This window comes from Ranitomeya variabilis, chromosome 1, assembly GCF_051348905.1.
Source record: "Ranitomeya variabilis isolate aRanVar5 chromosome 1, aRanVar5.hap1, whole genome shotgun sequence".
NCBI classification, from domain to species: Eukaryota; Metazoa; Chordata; class Amphibia; order Anura; family Dendrobatidae; genus Ranitomeya; species Ranitomeya variabilis.
Genome location: NC_135232.1, coordinates 985,978,070 through 985,999,869, shown reverse-complemented (window position 1 = coordinate 985,999,869; position 21,800 = coordinate 985,978,070). Strand labels below are relative to the sequence as shown.

At 43.3% G+C, this 21,800-nt stretch overlaps 1 protein-coding gene across 2 annotated transcripts in view; it reads left to right on the top strand.

Moving 5' to 3' along the window:
• The window catches only part of FSTL5 (follistatin like 5), a 1,228,096-nt gene that overhangs the window by 691,122 nt on the left and 515,174 nt on the right, over positions 1–21,800 (top strand). For both annotated transcript variants that reach the window (XM_077279443.1, XM_077279444.1), the window contains one exon: positions 404–524. In XM_077279443.1, the coding sequence (XP_077135558.1) occupies positions 404–524 (121 nt within the window). The remainder of the gene's footprint in view (positions 1–403; positions 525–21,800) is intronic.

Here is a 21,800-nt window from a genome sequence, read left to right as displayed (position 1 = left end):
AGAGCCTTAAAGTTGTACACCTTTCCTTCAGCGGAGCTGTTTGAGTACTTATTCTTATGAGTGACAAACTGTCATTTTCATTGGTACCATTCTGTGGTACATTCTCTGAGGTAGTGCATTCCAAAAAATTGGTGTAGCACGGCTGGTATGTTCCGTAACCCCCCTGAAAAAGAGCCTAGAACATGCGCAACAGAATGAACATATCCAATTGTATGTAAAAATGATTTACTGTTAATATGTATAGTCTTTTGAGCACAGCACATTTTGTACAGGAAAAACATTGTACTGTTTGTGTAATTTTAATTATTGGGAAACCCCTTTAACAAAGCTTTTATGTACAGTATATATTTTGTATTATGTATATATTTTTACACATTTTTTATTCTGTATTTTCTGTTTCTAGGTGATAAGACAGGAAAGTTTCGGAAAGAATATGTATGAATGTTCTTTATTTGATCTAATAAAATATGATGATTTCAATGGTGATAAGCATTTATCCCTGGATGAATTCTACCGAGCATTTCGTGAGTACACATTATAATTATTCTTTTGCTAGTACCTTGGTCTATGTGTTATTGTATGTAGCTGCACAAATCCAACACCGAATAAAAGGGAGATTTAATCCACCTTAGGTGCAGAGGGTCATAATTATAATATATTTCTTACTACAGTATTTCCCATAAAGCAAAGATATATCCTATTTTCCATATCTAGTGCATAGTGGAACTAAACTTTTCTTTTCTCTATGGGCCTCATTAAGACGTATGTGAATCACACACAGGTGTTCATCACAAAGTTAGAATACCACCAAAAAGTTAATTTATTTCTGTTCTTCATTATAAAAAATGAAACTGACATTGAGATGATCAGCCTGTGGCAATGCTGAGGTGTTATGGAAGCCCAGGTTGCTTTGATAGCAGCCTTCATCTGAATGGATGGGTCTGGTGTTTCTTATCTTCCGCTTGACAACACCCCATAGATTCTCTATGGGGTTAAGGTCAGGCGAGTTTGCTGACCAATCAAGCACAGTGAAACTGTTTTTTTTAAACCAGGTATTGGTACCTTTGGCAGTGTGGACAGGTACCAAGTCCTGCTGGAGAATGAAATTTCCATCTTCAAATAGCTTGTCAACAGAGGGAAGCATAAAGTGCTCTAAAATTTACTGGTAGACAGCTGCACTAACTTTGGTCTTAATGAAACACAGTGGACCTACACCAGCAGATGACATGGCTCCCCAAACCATAACTGATTGTGGAAACTTCACACTAGACCTCAAACAGCTTGGATTGTGTGCCTCTCCACTCTTCCTCCAGACTCTGGGACCTTGATTTCCAAATGAAATGCAAAATGTACTTTCATTTGAAACCAACACTTTGGAAGACTGAGCAACAGTCCAGTTTTATTTCTCCTTGGCCCAGGTAAGACACTTTTGGTGTTGTCTATTGGTCATGAGTGTCTTGACACAAGGAACGCGACACTTGTAAACCATGTCTTGGATTTTTGTGTGTGTGTGGTGGTTCTTGATGCAATGACTCCAGCAGCAGTTCACTCCTTATGAATCTCCCCAAAATTTTTGAATGGCCTTTTCTTAACAGTCCATTCAAGGCTGCGGTTATCCCGATTGCTGGTGCACCTTTTTCTACCACACTTTTTCATTCCACTCAACTTGCCATTAATATGCTTGGTACAGCACTCTATTAACAGCCAGCTTCTTTAGCAGTGACCTTTTGTGGCTTACTCTCCTTGTGGAGTGTGTCAATAACTGCCTTCTGGACGTCTGTCAAGTCATAAGTCTTCCCCATGATTGTGGAGCTTACTGAAACAGACTAAAGGACCTTTTTTAACACTTAGGAAGCCTTTGCAGGTTTTTTTTAATGATTTTAATTTACTGAGATAATGACTTTTGGGTTTTCATTGACTGTGGACCTCGCGTCTGCAAAAAATCATGGAGCCACTCACTAATGGGACAGCCCTGCGACATGATCACGGAGGGAGCTGAGGGTTGTCATAGCAGTCGGAGGTCAAATGATGACCTCTGGGTCTGCCAGCTTTAGTGGCTTGTTAAACTCAGCAAGTAGTGTGATCTAACATCTATTTTAACAGTGCAAAACGGACAGCTCTCATGATTGCAGTACATGCTGTATATATTGCAATTCATGAGACCAGCGATCAGGAAAATAAAAGTTGAAGTACTATACAGGGACTAAGTACAGATTGTTTTAAAAAAGTTAAATATTTTTTTAAATCTATTTAAAAAAAATCACAAAATAAATGCAAAAATATTAAACCAATAAATACAAATATTTATGTAAAAACAAAAAGAAACAGAAAAAGTACACATACTTGGTATCGCCACATCTGAAATCACCTGATTTATAAAACTGTCACATTATTCAACCCCATCACCTTAAAAAAAAATTAAAGCAAAAAAGACGTGGCAATAAACTATGCTTTTTCATCTTACCACTAAACAAAAAGTTGTATAAAATGCAATCAAAAAGATAAATGTAAATAAAAATACTATCCAGCAAAAACAAGCCACCAGTCAGCTTTGCCAGTGTAGAAATTAAAAAGTTATACCTCTCAACATATAGCAAAGCAAAAATATTTCTTTTTTTTTTATATATAAAATAGTTTTCATTGTGCAAAAACAGCAAAACATAAAAAATTGATATAAATGTGATATTACTGTATACCCAAAGAATAAAATTGTCCTATTATTTTTACCTCATGGTGAAAAGAACTAAAAAAAAAACTCTCAAAAATCAAATTCAGAATTGCTGTTTTTTTTTCATTCTGCCTCCCAAAAATCTGAATAGAATAAAAAAATATTATGTGCCCGAAAATGGTACCAATAAAAAAATCATTGTCCCACAAAAAAAACAGCCCTCACATGACTCTGTCAGTGTTAGGGCTGGCGTAATGCACCTAGTAAATACACATGTTATTATTGGTGCGTTCGCAGCCCGGGGTCCACCGTGCAGGAGGAGAACCTGCTGCTAGCAAATGGCACTATATGGCAGTATAAGCGAGCTCTGTTACTTCACAGAGTCACCATGATAGAAAAGCACTGTGTCCTGTTAAGCTCACATGAGTACGCAGCTAACTGCTGAGCTGATAGCAGTCAGTGGTCATGCAGTCAGAGAAGCACACAAACAATTCCTCACTGGAGGTACGGGTATTCTAGTGGCTTTTCTCAGCTGGGCCCTGAATACATGCAAACAAACTCCTCACCAGAGGTGCCGGTATTCTAGTGGCTTATTTTAGCCGGGCCCTGACCACAAGCATACATGACCACACAGGCGCAAAGCTCATGACAAAGATTGATACTACCTTTTATAGTTGCAGCATCTTCAGGACCTTCCTAGAGGACCAATGGGAGTTGCTTCAGGACCTGAGCATGTGACTCCTGACCTCCAATGAGAGGTCTTCCTTTGGGCATGCTCAGAAGGGAGAAAGCAGGACTTAGTCTGGCAAGCGAGTCCTCGCCGCTGACCAGTACTAGCTATAATGGCAGAGCCTGGAAAAACAGCAGTAGCCAGACACAGAGTATCTGCCTGAGCCAGACGCTGGGACCGATGTCTCCGCTGAGCAGGCTCCACTGTGGCTGGAGAAGAATGGGAGAATGCAACAGAGATGGCTTGAGATTCCCCCTATACAGAAGTGGGAACTCAAGCCCTAACAGTCAGCAGAAAGAAAAATTATACCTCTCAAAATATGGCAATGTAAAAACATTTTTTGTATAAAATGCGTTTTTTATTGTGTGATAGTAATCAAACATAAAAAAGTGGTATCTCTCACCTGAAGAATAAAGTCATCTTATCACTTATACTGCATGATGAATTGTGTGAAATATAAATAAAACCAATTCCTAATCAGCTGTTGATTTTTTCATTCTGTCTCCTAAAGATTGCAACTTGGCTCACATTTATCCTGCGCTCTACCCTCTTACAACTGGGTTTCTGTGTAAATCTCTGAAGTACGTGATTCAAACGGAACCTCCAGCAGAATATTCCTTATAATAAGACAGATGGAGAACTAAGGTCTCCGTCTGGTCTATAATTAGGCGGTGTCTATCTTTTTAAGCGTGCATAAAAGCGTGATGACCACAGTTTTTTGCATCTCTGAAAATAGGGACAAAGCTGAACAGAGATCAAATGAAGTCCAGAGTAACATTGCTGTCTCGTTATAGTGAATGGATCCCTCGGAAGTTTCATCTGAATCAAAACATTTGGAGGTTTAAATGGAAATGCCAATGTAAGTGGTCAGCGTAGTGCACAGGATAAATGTGCTCCAAAGTGTTGTGTGAAATTTTCTCAATAAAAGCTTCAACAAAAAAACAAGTCCCCACTCTGGTCCGTTATCTTTTAATGAAAATATAGGGGGCTTCATCATGCTGTAATCCATGTCTGTGGGATAAACAGTCTTCAACATGGACTGTGCCTTGTTGTGAATTCTGTTCTCGAGCTCCCTCCGGTGGTTATGAATGGTACTTTGGCGAGTTCTGTTCATGGACTCCCTCTGGTGGCTGTGAGTGGAGCTGCTGGTTCTGAGGTTCCTTCTCCCAGCTGATCTCATTTAGGCCTTGGCTGGCTGCTCTATTTAACTCCACTCAGATCGTTACTTGATGCCAGCTGTCAATGTCCTAGTACTGGTTCAGTTCTCTTGGATCTTTCAGATGACCTGTCTATTTCAGCAAAAGCTAAGTCCTTGCTAGCTTATTTGTTACCACTGTGTTTTTGTCCAGCTTTCTGTTATGAGTTTATCTTGTTAGCTGGAAGCTCTGGGATGCAGAGTGGCACCACCGCGCCGTGAGTCGGAGCGGTGGTTTCTTTTGCACACTCTGCGTAGTTTTTTGTTAGTTTTTTATACTGACCGCAAAGATACCTTTTCTATCCTCAGTCTGTTTAGTTAAGTCTGGCCTCCTATGCTGAAACCTGTTTCATTCCTGTGTTTGTGACTTCCATCTTAACTCACAGTCAATATATGTGGGGGCTGCCTATTTCTTTGGGGAATTTCTCTGAGGCAAGCTAGGCTGTATTTTCTATCTTTAGTGGTAGTTAGCTCTTAGGCTGTGAAGAGGCGTCTAGGCAGAGTCAGGAACACTCCACAGCTATTTCTATTTGTTGTTGATAGGATTAGGGTTTGCGGTCAGCAGAGCTCCCACTTCCCAGAGCTCGTCCTGTATTGCTAGTTTGCTCATCTGGTCATTTCTAGTGCTCCTAACCACCAGTTCATAACAGTACAGCTGGCCTATAAAGTGTTAATGCATCTCAATAGAGGGATAAGAGAAGTTCTGATACCATTTTTTTTTCCTCTGCAGTGTGTTTTGTTTCTCTTTTCCCCTAAATCTCTGGGTGGTTAAGGATACAGGTGTAGATATGGACATTCAAGGTCTGTCCTCTTGTGTGGATCAACTCACTGCAAGGATACAAAGCATTCAAGATTATGTAGTTCAGAACCCGATGTTAGAGCCCAGAATTCCAATTCCTGATTTGTTTTCTGGAGATAGATCTAGGTTCCTGAATTTCAAAAATAATTGTAGACTGTTTTTTGCTTTGAAACCCCGCTCCTCTGGTGACCCCATTCAGCAAGTAAAAATCGTTATTTCTTTGCTACATGGCGACCCTCAAGACTGGGCATTTTCCCTTGCGCCAGGAGATCCTGCATTGCGTAATGTAGATGCGTTTTTTCTGGCGCTTGGATTGCTTTATGATGAACCAGATTCAGTGGATCAGGCAGAGAAAATTTTGCTGGCTTTGTGTCAGGGTCAGGATGAAGCGGAGGTATATTGTCAGAAGTTTAGAAAGTGGTCTGTGCTTACTCAGTGGAATGAGTGTGCCCTGGCGGCAATTTTCAGAAAGGGTTTGTCTGAAGCCCTTAAGGATGTTATGGTGGGATTCCCCACGCCTGCTGGTCTGAACGAGTCTATGTCCTTGGCAATTCAGATCGATCGACGCTTATGTGAGCGTAAAAATGTGCACCATTTGGCGGTATTTTCTGAGCAGAAGCCTGAGCCTATGCAATGTGATAGGACCTTGACCAGAGCTGAACGGCAAGAATACAGACGTCAGAATGGGCTGTGTTTTTACTGTGATGACTCCACTCATGCTATTTCTGATTGTCCTAAGCGCACTAAACGGTTCGCTAGGTCTGCCACCATTGGTACGGTACAGCCAAAATTTCTTTTGTCCGTTACTCTGATTTGCTCTTTGTCGTCCTATTCTGTTATGGCATTTGTGGATTCAGGCGCTGCCCTGAATTTGATGGACTTGGAGTTTGCCAGGCGCTGTGGTTTTTTCTTGGAGCCCTTACAGTGTCCTATTCCATTGAGAGGAATTGATGCTACACCTTTGGCCAAGAATAAGCCTCAGTACTGGACTCAATTGATCATGTGCATGGCTCCTGCACATCAGGAGGATATTCGCTTTTTGGTGTTGCATAATCTGCATGATGTGGTCGTTTTGGGTTTGCCATGGCTACAGCTCCATAATCCAGTATTGGATTGGAAATCAATGTCTGTATCCAGTTGGGGTTGTCAAGGGGTACATGGGGATGTCCCATTGTTGTCTATTTCGTCTTCCCATCCTTCTGAAGTCCCTGAGTTCTTGTTAGATTACCGGGATGTATTTGATGAGCCCAAATCCAGTGCCCTACCTCCTCATAGGGATTGTGATTGTGCTATTAATTTGATTCCTGGTAGTAAGTTTCCGAAGGGCCGACTGTTCAATTTATCTGTGCCAGAACACGCCGCAATGCGGAGTTATATAAAGGAGTCCTTGGAGAAAGGGCATATTCCCCCGTCGTCGTCACCGTTGGGAGCAGGGTTCTTTTTTGTGGCCAAGAAGGTTGGTTCTCTGAGACCTTGTATAGATTACCGCCTTCTCAATAAAATCACTGTCAAATTTCAGTACCCTTTGCCACTGCTGTCTGATTTGTTTGCTCGGATTAAAGGGGCTAGCTGGTTCACCAAGATAGATCTTCGAGGGGCGTATAATCTTGTGCGTATTAAACGGGGCGACGAATGGAAAACAGCATTTAATACGCCCGAGGGCCATTTTGAGTACTTGGTGATGCCATTCGGGCTTTCTAATGCTCCATCTGTGTTTCAGTCTTTTATGCATGACATCTTCCGAAAGTACTTGGATAGATTCATGATTGTATATTTGGATGATATTTTGGTCTTTTCGGACGATTGGGAGTCTCATGTGAAGCAGGTCAGAATGGTGTTCCAGGTCCTTCGTGCTAATTCCTTGTTTGTGAAGGGGTCTAAATGTCTCTTTGGAGTCCAGAAGGTTTCATTTTTGGGCTTCATTTTTTCCCCTTCTACTATCGAGATGGACCCTGTTAAAGTTCAGGCCATTTATGATTGGACTCAGCCTACTTCTGTGAAGAGCCTTCAGAAATTTCTGGGCTTTGCTAATTTTTACCGTCGCTTCATCGCTAATTTTTCTAGTGTTGTTAAACCATTGACTGATTTGACCAAGAAATGTGCTGATGTAGTCAATTGGTCCTCTGCGGCCGTTGAGGCTTTTCAGGAGCTGAAGCGTCGTTTTTCTTCTGCCCCTGTGTTGTGTCAGCCAGATGTTTCGCTCCCGTTTCAGGTCGAGGTGGATGCTTCTGAGATTGGAGCAGGGGCTGTTTTGTCTCAAAGAGGTTCTGATGGCTCTGTGATGAAACCATGTGCTTTCTTTTCTAGAAAGTTTTCGCCTGCTGAGCGCAATTATGATGTGGGCAATCGAGAGTTGTTGGCTATGAAGTGGGCATTTGAGTAGTGGCGACATTGGCTTGAAGGAGCCAAACATCGCGTGGTGGTCTTGACGGATCACAAGAATCTGACTTATCTCGAGTCTGCCAAGTGGTTGAATCCTAGACAGGCTCAATGGTCGCTGTTTTTCTCCCGCTTCAATTTTGTGGTTTCGTACCTTCCGGGTTCTAAGAATGTGAAGGCTGATGCCCTTTCAAGGAGTTTTGTGCCTGATTCTCCGGGAGTTCCTGAGCCGGCTGGTATTCTCAAAGAAGGGGTAATTTTGTCTGCCATCTCCCCTGATTTGCGGCGGGTGCTGCAGGAGTTTCAGGCTGATAGACCTGACCGTTGTCCAGCGGAGAAGCTGTTTGTCCCTGATAGATGGACTAGTAGAGTTATCTCTAAGGTTCATTGTTCGGTGTTGGCTGGTCATCCTGGAATCTTTGGTACCAGAGATTTGGTGGCTAGATCCTTTTGGTGGCCTTCCTTGTCACGAGATGTGCGTTCTTTTGTGCAGTCCTGTGGGACTTGTGCTCGGGCTAAGCCCTGCTGTTCTCGTGCCAGTGGGTTGCTTTTGCCCTTGCCGGTCCCGAAAAGGCCCTGGACGCATATTTCCATGGATTTTATTTCGGATCTCCCTGTCTCTCAGAGGATGTCAGTTATCTGGGTGGTTTGTGATCGCTTCTCTAAGATGGTCCATTTGGTACCTTTGCCTAAGTTGCCTTCCTCCTCTGATTTGGTTCCATTGTTTTTCCAGCATGTGGTTCGTTTACATGGCATTCCGGAGAACATCGTGTCAGACAGAGGTTCCCAGTTTGTTTCAAGATTTTGGCGGTCCTTTTGTGCTAAGATGGGCATTGATTTGTCTTTTTCTTCAGCTTTCCATCCTCAGACAAATGGCCAAACCGAACGAACCAATCAGACTTTGGAAACATATCTGAGATGCTTTGTTTCTGCTGATCAGGATGATTGGGTGTCTTTCTTGCCTTTGGCTGAGTTCGCCCTTAATAATCGGGCCAGCTCGGCCACTTTGGTTTCGCTTTTTTCTGTAATTCTGGTTTCCACCCTTGTTTTTCTTCAGGGCAGGTTGAGCCTTCGGACTGTCCTGGTGTGGATTCTGTGGAGGACAGGTTGCAGCAAATTTGGACTCACGTAGTGGACAATTTGACTTTGTCCCAGGAGAAGGCTCAACGTTTCGCTAACCGCCGTCGTTGTGTTGGTCCCAGACTTCGTGTTGGGGATTTGGTTTGGTTGTCGTCTCGTTTTGTTCCTATGAAGGTTTCGTCTCCTAAGTTTAAGCCTCGTTTCATTGGTCCTTATAAGATTTCTGAAATTCTTAATCCTGTCTCATTTCGTTTGGACCTTCCAGCTTCTTTCGCCGTCCATAATGTGTTCCATAGGTCGTTATTGCGGAGATATGTGGCTCCTATGGTTCCCTCCATTGATCCTCCTGCCCCGGTGTTGGATGAGGGGGAGTTGGAGTATGTGGTGGAGAAGATTTTGGATTCTCGTATTTCGAGATGGAAACTTCAGTACCTGGTCAAGTGGAAAGGTTATGGTCAGGAGGATAATTCCTGGGTGGTTGCCTCTGATGTTCATGCTGCCGATCTTGTTCGTGCCTTTCATTTGGCTCGTCCGAATCGGCCTGGGGGCTCTGGTGAGGGTTCGGTGACCCCTCCTCAAGGGGGGGTACTGTTGTGAATTCTGTTCTCGAGCTCCCTCCGGTGGTTATGAATGGTACTTCGGCAAGTTCTGTTCATGGACTCCCTCTGGTGGCTGTGAGTGGAGCTGCTGGTTCTGAGGTTCCTTCTCCCAGCTAATCTCGTTTAGGCCTTGGCTGGCTGCTCTATTTAACTCCACTCAGATCGTTACTTGATGCCAGCTGTCAATGTCCTAGTACTGGTTCAGTTCTCTTGGATCTTTCAGATGACCTGTCTATTTCAGCAAAAGCTAAGTCCTTGCTAGCTTATTTGTTACCACTGTGTTTTTGTCCAGCTTTCTATAATGAGTTTATCTTGTTAGCTGGAAGCTCTGGGATGCAGAGTGGCACCACCGCGCCGTGAGTCGGAGCAGTGGTTTCTTTTGCACACTCTGCGTGGTTTTTTGTTAGTTTTTTATGCTGACCGCAAAGATACCTTTTCTATCCTCAGTCTGTTTAGTTAAGTCTGGCCTCCTATGCTGAAACCTGTTTCATTCCTGTGTTTGTGACTTCCACCTTAACTCACAGTCAATATGTGGGGGCTGCCTATTTCTTTGGGGAATTTCTCTGAGGCAAGCTAGGCTGTATTTTCTATCTTTAGGGGTAGTTAGCTCTTAGGCTGTGAAGAGGCGTCTAGGCAGAGTCACGAACGCTCCACGGCTATTTCTATTTGTTGTTGATAGGATTAGGGTTTGCGGTCAGCAGAGCTCCCACTTCCCAGAGCTCGTCCTGTATTGCTAGTTTGCTCATCTGGTCATTTCTAGTGCTCCTAACCACCAGTTCGATCATAACAGTGCCTGGAGTGACCTCCCATCAGCCACCACCTGCTCTCTTTGTTATTAATGGCAGCAGGCGTAGGGTGATGGGAGCAGTAGATCCACCAGCCAACACCAGTGATTGGAGATAAACTGTTTACCTCCCATCACAGCTGCGGGCTCATGCTGTCATTTGACAACATGGGAACCACGACTCTCTGACTGGTGGTATTGATTTTACCACTGATCAGAAGCAGAGTTTTCCGCACTGTCATACAAATGACAGCGAGACAGACACCTTTTTTTCAGGGGGCTGAACCTGAACAGTAACACAGACGTCCGGGTGAAGTCCGTGTTCGGTATCCATTCCCAAACAGTAGGTGTTCAATACGGACTCGGAACTTTACTGTTCGTGTTCGTCCTTTAAATGTGACATGGCATCCATAACCTGGCATCCATAACCTTTTCCAGCCAAAATGCTGCACCTTTCTTTCTGAGCCTGGCCATGTTCCCAAACAATAATTTTTTACTACTCAAGAGAAATTGCACAACAATTTGTCCGGTCCAGTTACTCCTGTTACCCGTGCGAAAATGCAGAATTTGGGGCTAAAGCAATATTTTTTGTAGGAATTTTTTATTTTTTGTTTTCACAGTTCAAAGTTATATAATTCTGTGAATCACTTGAGAGGTGTAGTTTCCAAAATGAGGTCACTTGTAGAGAATCTAATCTATTTAGACACTACAGGCTCTGAAAACATGACATGGCATTCTCTATATTGGAAAAAAAATATGTTTAAAAAATTATGCTGATGTAAAGTAGACATGTGGTAAATGTAATCAACTATTTTGCATGATCTAGTTTAAGGGCATACAAATTTAAAGTTTGAAAAACCCCTCAATATCATAAAGTACAGTATGTCACAAAATACAGCACAGACCAAATGTTTGGACACACCTGCTCATTTAAAGATTTTTCTGTATTTTCATGACTATGAAATTTGTAAATTCACACCGAAGGCATCAAAACTATGAATTAACGCATATGGAATTATACACTTAAGAAAAAAGTGTGAAACAACTGAAAATATGTCTTATACTCTAGGTTCTTCAAAGTAGCCACCTTTTGCTTTGATGACTGCTTTGCACACTCTTGGCATTCTCTTGATGAGCTTCAAGAGGTAGTCACCGGAAATAGTTTTCACTTCACAGGTGTGCCCTGTCAGGTTTAATAAGTGGGATTTCTAGCCTTATAAATGGGGTTGGGATCATAAGTTGTGTTGTGCAGAAGTCTGGTGGATACACAGCTGATAGTCCTACTGAATAGACTGTTAGAATTTGTATTATGGCAAGAAAAAGCAGCTAAGAAAAGAAAAATGAGTGGCCATCATTACTTTAAGAAATGAAGGTCAGTCAGTCCGAAAAATTGGGTAAACTTTGACAGTGTCCCCAAGTGCAGTTGCAAAAACCATCAAGCGCTACAAAGAAACTGGCTCACATGAGGACTGCCCCAGGAAAGGAAGACCCAGAGTCACCTCTGCTTCTGAGGATAAGTTTATCCGAGTCACCAGCCCCAGAAATTGCAGGTTAGCAGCAGCACTGATTAGAGACCCGGTCAATGCCACACAGAGTTCTAGCAGCAGACACATCTCTACAACCACTGTTAAGAGGAGACTTTGTGCAGCAGGCCTTCATGGTAAAGTAGCTGCTAGGACACCACTGCTAAGGACAGGAAACAAGCAGAAGAGACTTGTTTGAGCTAAAGAATACAAGGAATGGACATTAGACCAGTGGAAATATGTGCTTTGGTCTGATGAGTCCAAATTTGAGATCTTTGGTTCCAACCACGGTGTCTTTGTGCAACGCAGAAAAGGTGAATGGATGGACTCTACATGCCTGGTTTGCACTGTGAAGCATGGAGGAGGAGGTGTGATGGTGTGGGGGTGCTTTGCTGGTGACACTGTCGGGGATTTATTCAAAATTGCAGCGGCATGCTATTCCATCCGGTTTGCGTTTAGTTGGTGTTAGGGTTGGCGGAACACACCGAAAAAAATATATGTATGAGACAGTAGTTGCGTTCGCAACCCGGGGTCCACCATGCAGGAGAGAAACCTGCTGCTAGTAACAGGCGGTACTATATGGCGGTATAAGCAAACTGTTACTTCACAGATTTACTACGAAAAGAGAACGCCGTGCCCTTTTAACCTCACAGAAGATCACAGCTACCTAATAGAGCCAACAGTGGTCATGCAGTCAGAATATCACACAAGCAACTCCTTATAATAATTATAGGGGATAACTCAGGAGACTCTTTGCGTGGAACAAGACAACTACAGGACAGTTTTATAAGTTGTAAAGTCTATATTATCACACGGTGATTCAAACAGGTGCAGAGAGAAACTCAAGTCCACAACACTTGGTGCAAATAATAAGTGCAGCTTAGCAGTCTATAGGAAACTTCAGAGGAAAATGCAATCAAGCAGAAAGTCTATGAAGCACAGTTATTCTTGAGGATACTTGACATGAATAAATCCTTGTCTTAGTCCAGGCACAGATAGATATGTTTATTAGGCAGTTCAAATCATATCTTAGCTCAACCAGGGAGGCCTGGTTAATAGTCTCAGGTTATTGCAAAGCAGCAACAGCTTACATGACCAGCAAATGCAGATGGAAGTAAACACGAACAGCAGATGAAGGAGGATTACTGGAAACTTGTGTATGCAGCAGGAAGAGCAGAGTAGCAGGATCACCACACAGGTTCACAGGAGCAGGTGTATAGCCAGGGAGTAATCAGAGGTCAGGAGCTGGATGCAAGGCAGAATACTCTAGCACAGACTGAAGGCTGGGGTGGAGTTTTATAGCAGGAGACACAGTGCACATGAGACCAAAGACGCCATCTTGAAAAAGGACAGTAATGCACAAAAGGTAAAAAATGTTCAGAGTCCTGACACTCCTCTCCGGTTGAGCCAGAATTCTAATGGCTATACGCCAGCCCTGAATCCACATACACAAATATCCTCACCGAAGGTGCCTGTAATCTAGGGGCTTATTTCAGCCAAACCCTGACCACATACAACCATGACCACACTGGCGCTGAGCTCGTATCATAGGTTTGATACTAGCGCATGGCCGTGACGCCATGCAAACCTTTTATAGTTTTAGCACTCAAGGACATTCCTAGTGGTCCAACAGGAACTGCTTCAGGACCTGCGCATGTGACCCCTGACCTCAAATGGGAGGTCGTCCCGTGGGCATGCCCAGTATGGGAAAAGCAGGACTTAGTCCCAGAAAGATCTGTTCGCTGCTAATCAGCGCAGGCTACAAAGGCAGAGCCTGGAAGAACAGTAGTAACCAGTCGCCCAGTATCAGCCTGAGTAAGATGCTGGGACTGATGTCTCCACTGAGCAGGCTCCACTGTGGCTGGAGAAGAATGGGAGACCACAGCGGAGATGGCTCGAGATTCCCCCAGTGCAGAGGCGGGAACTCGACACCTAACAGTTGGACCATCATATATTTTTCAACAGGACAATGACCCCAAACACACCTCCAGGCTGTGTAAGGGCTATTTGACCAAGAAGGAAAGTGATGGGGTGCTACGCCAGATGACCTGGCCTCCACAGTCACCAGACCTCAACCTAATCTAGATGTTTTGGGGTAAGCTGGACCACAGAGTGAAGGCAAAAGGGCCAACAAGTGCTAAGCATCCCTGGGAACTCCTTCAAGATTGTTGGAAGACCATTTCCGGTGACTACCTCTTGAAGCTCATCAAGAGAATACCAAGAGTGTGCAAAGAAGTCATCAAAGCAAAAAGTGGCTACTTTGAAGAACCTAGAATATAAGACATCATTTCAGTTGTTTCACACTTTTTGTTAAGTATATAATTCCACATGTGTTAATTCATAGTTTTGATGCCTTCAGTGTGAATGTACAATTTTCATAGTCATGAAAATACAGAAAAATCTTTAAATGAGAAGGTGTGTCCAAACTTTTGGTCTGTACTGTGTAATTGCAGAATCACTGGGATACATTGAAGTGTTCCAAAGTTATTAACACGCAAAGTGACACTGGTCAGAATTAAAAGTAATTGACTGCTCAGGAAGGCAAAAACAGGTTCCATTGCAAAAAAGGTTGATGACTATTTAATAATTCATCAGAACTGTAGTTAAAGTGATATTGAATGGTGATATAATGATATACATAAAATATAAAGTATTAGTATAGTTATTAAAATTATATTAAATATTAAAATCACTGACAAATTACCTATTTTTAATCATTATCAGAAGGCTCAGCGACATATCACAGTGTGGATTGCTATGATAGGAAAGCCCCCTAATTATGCCAAATACAAGCTGTTGAAAGTGCACTCCATCATACGATTGTCCACAGATCCCTTGATAATGCCACACTGGTAGTGATAGATGTCGTAAAGCTTCTAGCGATAATTTTTAATGCAGAGAAGTTTCTATTTTATAGCAAAACGTGATGGCAATCTTCAGAAGCTACCATGTTAGCGGCTATGTTTAGAATGACAGTCTGTACTGGTACTGCAGTTAGCTGACTTAAAACGTCTGTAGTAGAAAATGCTATAATATATCATTACACACTTCACAGCCTATTGGTTTTGAGTGTTTCTCTAATCTGAAACACAATCCAGAATTAAATAGAAGTTACTTTCTAATCTCTACTAGGTAAGGAAAAATATTTAGTTTCTTTATGGCAATTAGGGCAAATAGTTAGAAATAGAAGAGAGTTAAAGTGGTTTACTCATGGAAAAGTTTGTTTTAATCAATAGATCTTTGAATAATAATAAGTTCTGCAATTGGATTTGTTTAAATAAAATATTCCTGTGCTGTGTTAATCTTAAACATGTGCCCCTTCTGTGTCCTGTGTAATAGCTGTGTCTGACCGTGCTGGAACATGGTCTGATCACATCTCCTGGGCAGTTGAGGAAGAAAAAGAGTATATAGCAGGGATCACAGCTAATTTTTTTTGAGAAGTAAAGCATTTCCCTGCCTGTTTTTAAACAATGTTTTACTTCAAAGAATAATTTCAGATCCCATGTTGTAATATCTGTATACTCTTTTGCCTCCCCACATGCCCAGGAGATGTGGTATAATCAGATCATATTCCTGCGCTGTCTGACGCAGCCATTGTATAGTACATATCAAGGGCACATTTATAAGATTTTCTTCACACAGTAACATTTTAATTAAACACATCCAATTGTGGAACTTATTATTAGAGATGTACCAGGGATTGTGTATTAGTGTGGGAAGTGCCACAGTCTAGGCCTTTCTTGTATATAGGTGTTATTATTAGAGATGGTTCGGTTCAGCGACCGTCCCAATGTTAGCTGAAAATATTCAACAAACTGTTCATCAAACTTACCCGATCACAATTGAATTCAATGGGAGGCAAAGCCAAATATACACCCAACATCTTAAGTGGGTACAAAAAGCTTCTCAAACATCTCAAATAGGGGCAGACACCAGGAAAAGTGGCATCAATTTACCCAGAGTACAAATAGTATAATTTTGCTGCATGAATGTATGGGACAGGGCTTTGACCAGCATTTCTAGCTTAAACATTTATCAGTAACAGATGGAAAAGTGACTGGCATTGGCCTGGTGCTCTGGGAGGTGTGCCAAATTATTATTATTTATCATTTTAGCGCCATTTATTCCATGGCGCTTTACATGTAAGAAGGGGTATACATAATAAAAACAAGTACAATAATCCTAAACAATACAGGTCACAACTTTTACAGGAGGAGAGAGGATCATGCCTGCATATTCAGGCAACACACATGAAGGAGACCCAACTTGGAGTCCAAACATTTGCAAAAATTGGGGGCTGACACCAGTAAAGTGGCATCAATTGACCCACAGTACAAAATTGATAATGGCACACCAGCAGTCAGCCATGGGCTATGCATGAGATATAAGACTTTGGGCCAACATTTACAGCTTTAAATTGAAGTTTCAATTAAGACGAGGTGGATGAGGGACCGGTGTAAGCCTTCTTTGCTGGGAGCCCTGATAACTCATGCAACACCTCAAACTGCTTTTTTGCTCATCCATACTGAGGAGGCTCAAATATCAGCACGGTAGAGCACTAATGTTAGAAAGATAGTAACAGAGGTAGCTAACTGATTAATTGACTCACAGTAGAACATTTTATAATGGCACAGAAGCAGTCAGCCATGTGCCATGCATGAGGTATCAGGGTCTGGGCCAGAATTTAGAGCTTTGAATTGAAGTTTCAGTTAAGACGAGGTGGGTATGGGAGCGGTGTAAGTTGAAGTGAGAAAAAACACAGCACCAAACAATTTGTTGCATACCTTAAAAAGCTTGATCAGCGGACCAGCAGATTCTAGACTTCATGATCACAGGTGGTGCACCTGAAACGACCAGTATTGTAGAAATCCAACCGAGAAGAATGAAAAAGTTGGCACTCCGTGATCAAATAAAAGATTATTCTTTATTGAGGGTAGTTAGTACTTTGATGCAGGGTAGCAGGTACAGCAGTGGGCGATGGCCGTTTTGCGTCAGTCTGACGCTTCAACGGTTCCAGTTATGACCAGGTCATACCTGGATTGCTGCAATCCTACCTCACATGGCACTCGCCTGTGCGACCACAGTCCAGAACTTCGAGATATTGTTATCCCTTCTGTATCCTTCCCTGCTTCCACCTCTTTCTCTGGGACTACCATCTTCTCATGCAGACTATTCAAAGTGTGCAACAGCATGTAGATTAACGGAATAGAGATGCTGATGATTGCATAGTCAGCGGTAACCATCTTAGTAGCCATTTCAAAACTGTGCAGAAGGATGAAGAGGTCTCTCATTTGTTCTCACTCCGCAGCTTGATTTGCACCACGTCCATACTGTATCAGCCCAGGTTATGCAAAAGGATATATTGTACCAGGGATCATTGCTGCTGCCACAGTTGCTGCAACATGTGCAGAGTGGAATTCCACCGTGTCAACACATCACAAATCAATCAGTTAACTGGTTGGCCGAAAGACCTCTTTAGCAATGGAAGTCAATAACTTGCGGGGTGCAATCGACGAAAGTGAGCTCACTGCATCAGTGCTTTCTACAGCAGAGCATTCAGGCTGCAATAGCAGTGTCAGGACTCTGAACATTTTTTACCTTTTGTGCATTACTGCCCTTTACCAACATGGCGTCTTTTGTCTCATATGCACTTGTCTTCCTGCTATAAAACTCCACCCCAGCCTTCAGTCTGTGCTAGATTATTCTGCTTTGCATCCAGCTCCTGATTATTCCCTGGCCTTGCACCTGCACCTGCTCCTGTGAACCTGTGTTGGAGATCCTGCCACTCTGCTCTGAGTTCCTGCTGCATACACCAGTGTTCAATAATCCTCCTTCATCTGCTGCTAATGTTACTTCCATCTGCATTTGCTGGACATGTAAGCTGTTTCTGCTCTGCAAAACCTGAGACTATTAACCAGGCCTCCCTGGTTGAGCTAAGATATGATTTGAACTGCCTAATAGCATATCTATCTGTGTCTGGACTAAGTCAAGGATCTATTCGTGTCAAGTTTCCTCAAGAATAACTGTGCTTCATACACTTTCGGTTTGTTTGCTTCTACCTCTGAAGTTTCCTATTGACTGCTAAGCTGCGTTTATTATTTGCACCAAGTGTTGTGGACTTGAGTTTCTCTCTGCACCTGCTTGAATCACCGTGTGATAATATAAACTTTACCACTTATAAAACTGTGTTCTGTTGTCTTGTTCCATGCAAAGAGTCTCCTGAATTATCCCCTATAATTATTACAAGCGGCAGAGAGATTGCTGTACCAGCAGGTTGAGCACGTGAACCATGCAAGGCATATGTGTGAGGTTTCCCTAGTGTAGGTTTGCCACCAGGTTTGAAACACTATTTCACATGGCCTTCCCTTGGTTCAGTGGTGCCAGCCATTGCTCTAACTCAGCCTGGATTGCTGTGCACAACTCATGAGCTGTGTGACTGCAATCTCCAAGGCATATTCATCTAAACATTGCCTGATTGTGGTGAGCCCTGTCTGCACAGTACAGAGGTGGGGGATCTTGTCTGCACTGTTGAAATCCATGTCTCATTAAGGGAGAGGTTGAGGGCACAGGTGGAGACCAGTGCTGGCCACAGCTACAGTTGTATCTGAGGATGCGGTGCTTGCCATGGTTGCATGACTCAGTATCGGTGCGTCAAGCTGCAACGTAACCTCCTCGTCTTCCTCCATCTCCTCTGCTGAGCTAGTCAGCTGCATGCCTCTGGGACCACACCAAGTGGGATCTATAACCTCATTGTCATCCTCTGTTCTCCCACTCCTCATCCTGTGAGTCACCCTACTCCTCTTTCTGCCCTGACTCTACAGGACTGTCAGTGTGCACCTATGGTATCTGAGTCTCATCAGTTTCACCTCCACCAACCGTGGTTTAATGTCTGGTGATGAGGGTCTGGATTCTCTTGGACTCTACTTTGTCCAGCCCTGGATCCCAAAAATTTGGGGTACTGGTGCAGATTATTTCCTCCTCTGGAACCTGTGAGTCTTTGGAGCAGACCTCTGATGTCCATGGAATAGAATGTGTGGACTGTTCTGCAGACTGGCATAGTCAGTTGAGTGGTTGGAAGTTTGTGACGCGGAGAGACAATCATGATTGGGGACCCACCTCTCAATTTTTGTGATTTTAAAATGGAGGGAGAGGAGGAGAGGCCACTTGATGTAGCGCTTGCCATCCACTGGGGCACATGCTCTTTGTGACTCTCATCTACAAGGCATCTGTGTGGCTGCCAAAAAAAAGGAGTCAAGTAGCCCATCCAGTAACAGATGTTGTCAGTTGTCTTTGAATAGGAAGAGACAGTATTTGTTCAGTAGAGCTTTCAGTAACATTATCACTTAACTCATGTATGCGTCAGACACCAAGCCTATTCCTCTTTCCACAATAACCTCGCTTTTTCACAATCATGTTCTATGTGCCCTTCCCCTCTTTTAACCAGATGTTTCAAAACTTTTGGCCCACACCTATCAGTCACCTATCACTAAATGAACAATCAGTATTTATTTTCGGAGACAGTTCACCTGAACAACACTAACACTAATGATTTTGATTAGCAAATTGGGCCTCATGGCTGAACCCCAATATTAGGCCTAATGATTTTGATTATCAAATGGGGCCTCTTGATTCCAGACTGCAACACAGTTTTAGCCCAATTGATTTGGATTATCAAATGGGGCCTCCTGATTCTTTACTGCAACAGAGTTTTAGCCCAAATGATTTGTATTATCAAATGGAACTCCTAGCTGAACCCCAATATTAGGTCTAACAATTTTGATTATCAAATTGCAATAATCGATTACAACACAGTTTTAGCCCAAACAATTTTGTTTAGAAAAAGGGTCTCCTGACTGCAACACAGTTTTAGCCCAAACGATTTTGATTAGCAAATGGAGCCTTCTGGCTGAGCTACAATATTAGACCTAACTATTTTAATTAGCAAATGTGGCCTCCTGATTACTGACTGCAACACAGTTTTAGCCCAAACGATTTTGAGTAGGAAATGTGGACTCCTATGTGCAGAACACAAATAGCACAAATTAGTTAGATGGTGTAAGATGGATTTCATAAAGGAGAGGATCTTATCTAACTACATGATAAGTTAACTTGTAGCAGGAGCAGCCTCTCTGTGCTGTTACACTGAGAAAATGATGCCAGCAAAACAACATGTCCGTTTTTATATGTAGAGGGACAGAAACCCTCGTGTTATGATGTTGATGATGGTTTGTGCGACCTGATTGGTTCCCAGAATGTATACACATTAAGTTATTATGAAAAAAAATTACACTCTGCCGCTGCTCTGAGCTAGACACACCCCTCCCCTCCAGAGGCGGACACAGACAGCTTAGGGCCCCTGTGCAGGAAATGAGCCTGAGCCCCCCTCCTTTTAATGCGACAAAGCTAAATATATATATATATTTGTCCTCCCCCCGCATCCCATTATTGCCCTCTCCCCACCTCCATGATTGCGCTCTTCACCACCTCCATCATTGCTTTCTCCCCACCACCCCATTATTGCCCATTCCACCACCTCCATCATTGCCTCCTCCCCACCACTCCCATCATTCATTGTCCTTTCCACTGTCACCATCATTGCCTTCTCTCCCACCACCCCATCATTTCCCATTCCACCACCTCCATCATTTCCTCCTTCCCCACCACCCCATCATTGTCCTTTCCACCTCCACCATCATTGTCTTTCCCCCCACCAACCCCATCATTACCCATTCCCCAACCTCCATCATTTCCTCCTCCTCCACCATACCCATCATTGCCGTTTCCACCACCATCATTGTCTATTCCTTAACCACCCCATCATTTCCCATTCCACCACCTCCATCATTGCCTCCTCCCCACCACCCCATCATTGTCCTTTCCACTGCCATCATCATTATCTTCTTCCTCACCACCACATCATTACTCATTCCACAACCTCGATCATTACCTCCTCCCCCACCATCCCCATCATTGCCCTTTCCACCACCACCATTGACTTTTTCCCCCACTACCCCATCATTGCCCATTACATCACCTCCATCATTTCTTGCTCCCCACCACCCCATTATTGCCCATTCACCACCTCCATCATTTCCTCCTCCCCCACCACCCCCATCATTGCCCTTTCCGCCACCCCATCATTGCTTTCTCCCCCACCACCCCTTTCATTGCCCTCTCAGTCAACCGAATCATTGCCATCTGCCCCATCACCCCAATAATTTGCCCTCTCCATCAACCTAATCATTGCATTCTGCCCCATCATCTCCATCATTGTTCTCTCCGTCAACCCAATCATTGCCTTCTGCCCATCACCCCCATCATTGCCCTCTCCTCTACCTACACACACACAGACAAACACAGCAGCATTCACCTCTCTGCATACACACACTTCACCTCTGCACACAGTATCCTGAAGCTACACCATCACCGGCAGCTTCCTGTCTCGCACAGCCGCTGCACTTAATGATGATGTCATTCAGCCGCTGCTGTGTGAGACTGAGGAAGCATGGGCAGGAAGCAGGATGGACTCATGCAACTCTTCTCCGCTGCCATTTTCTCTTGCAGGCAGTGGAGCTGCAGGGATTGCTCCCTGCCCGCCACACATGAGGGCAATCTGGCCAGGGGCCCCTCGGAGCCTCAGGGCTGGATAAACATGCCAGATTCTGGTGCAGCTGCATCGCTTGAACAGGCAGTATGTCCACCCATGCTCCGCTCATAAAACACATCCCCCTACTCATCATGCAGCACCGCTATTCAATACATATTCAAAACAAAAGCAGTAGTGGAAACGTGATCATTTACCAATCTGTGACTGAATTTTGCCAACTTTCAGGAAAAATGCACAGGAAACATGAATTCGAATGTGCTACGTTAGTTCCAAATTTGAGATTGGCGAACATGTTCCAAACATGTTCGCTCATCTCTATTTATTATTATGCCAAGATCTATTGATTAAAATTAACTTTTGTTCGTGGGAAAACCCCTTTAAGTACAAAGGCACTTTGCACAGTAAATTATGTTGTTTACATGTGCCTTTACATTAG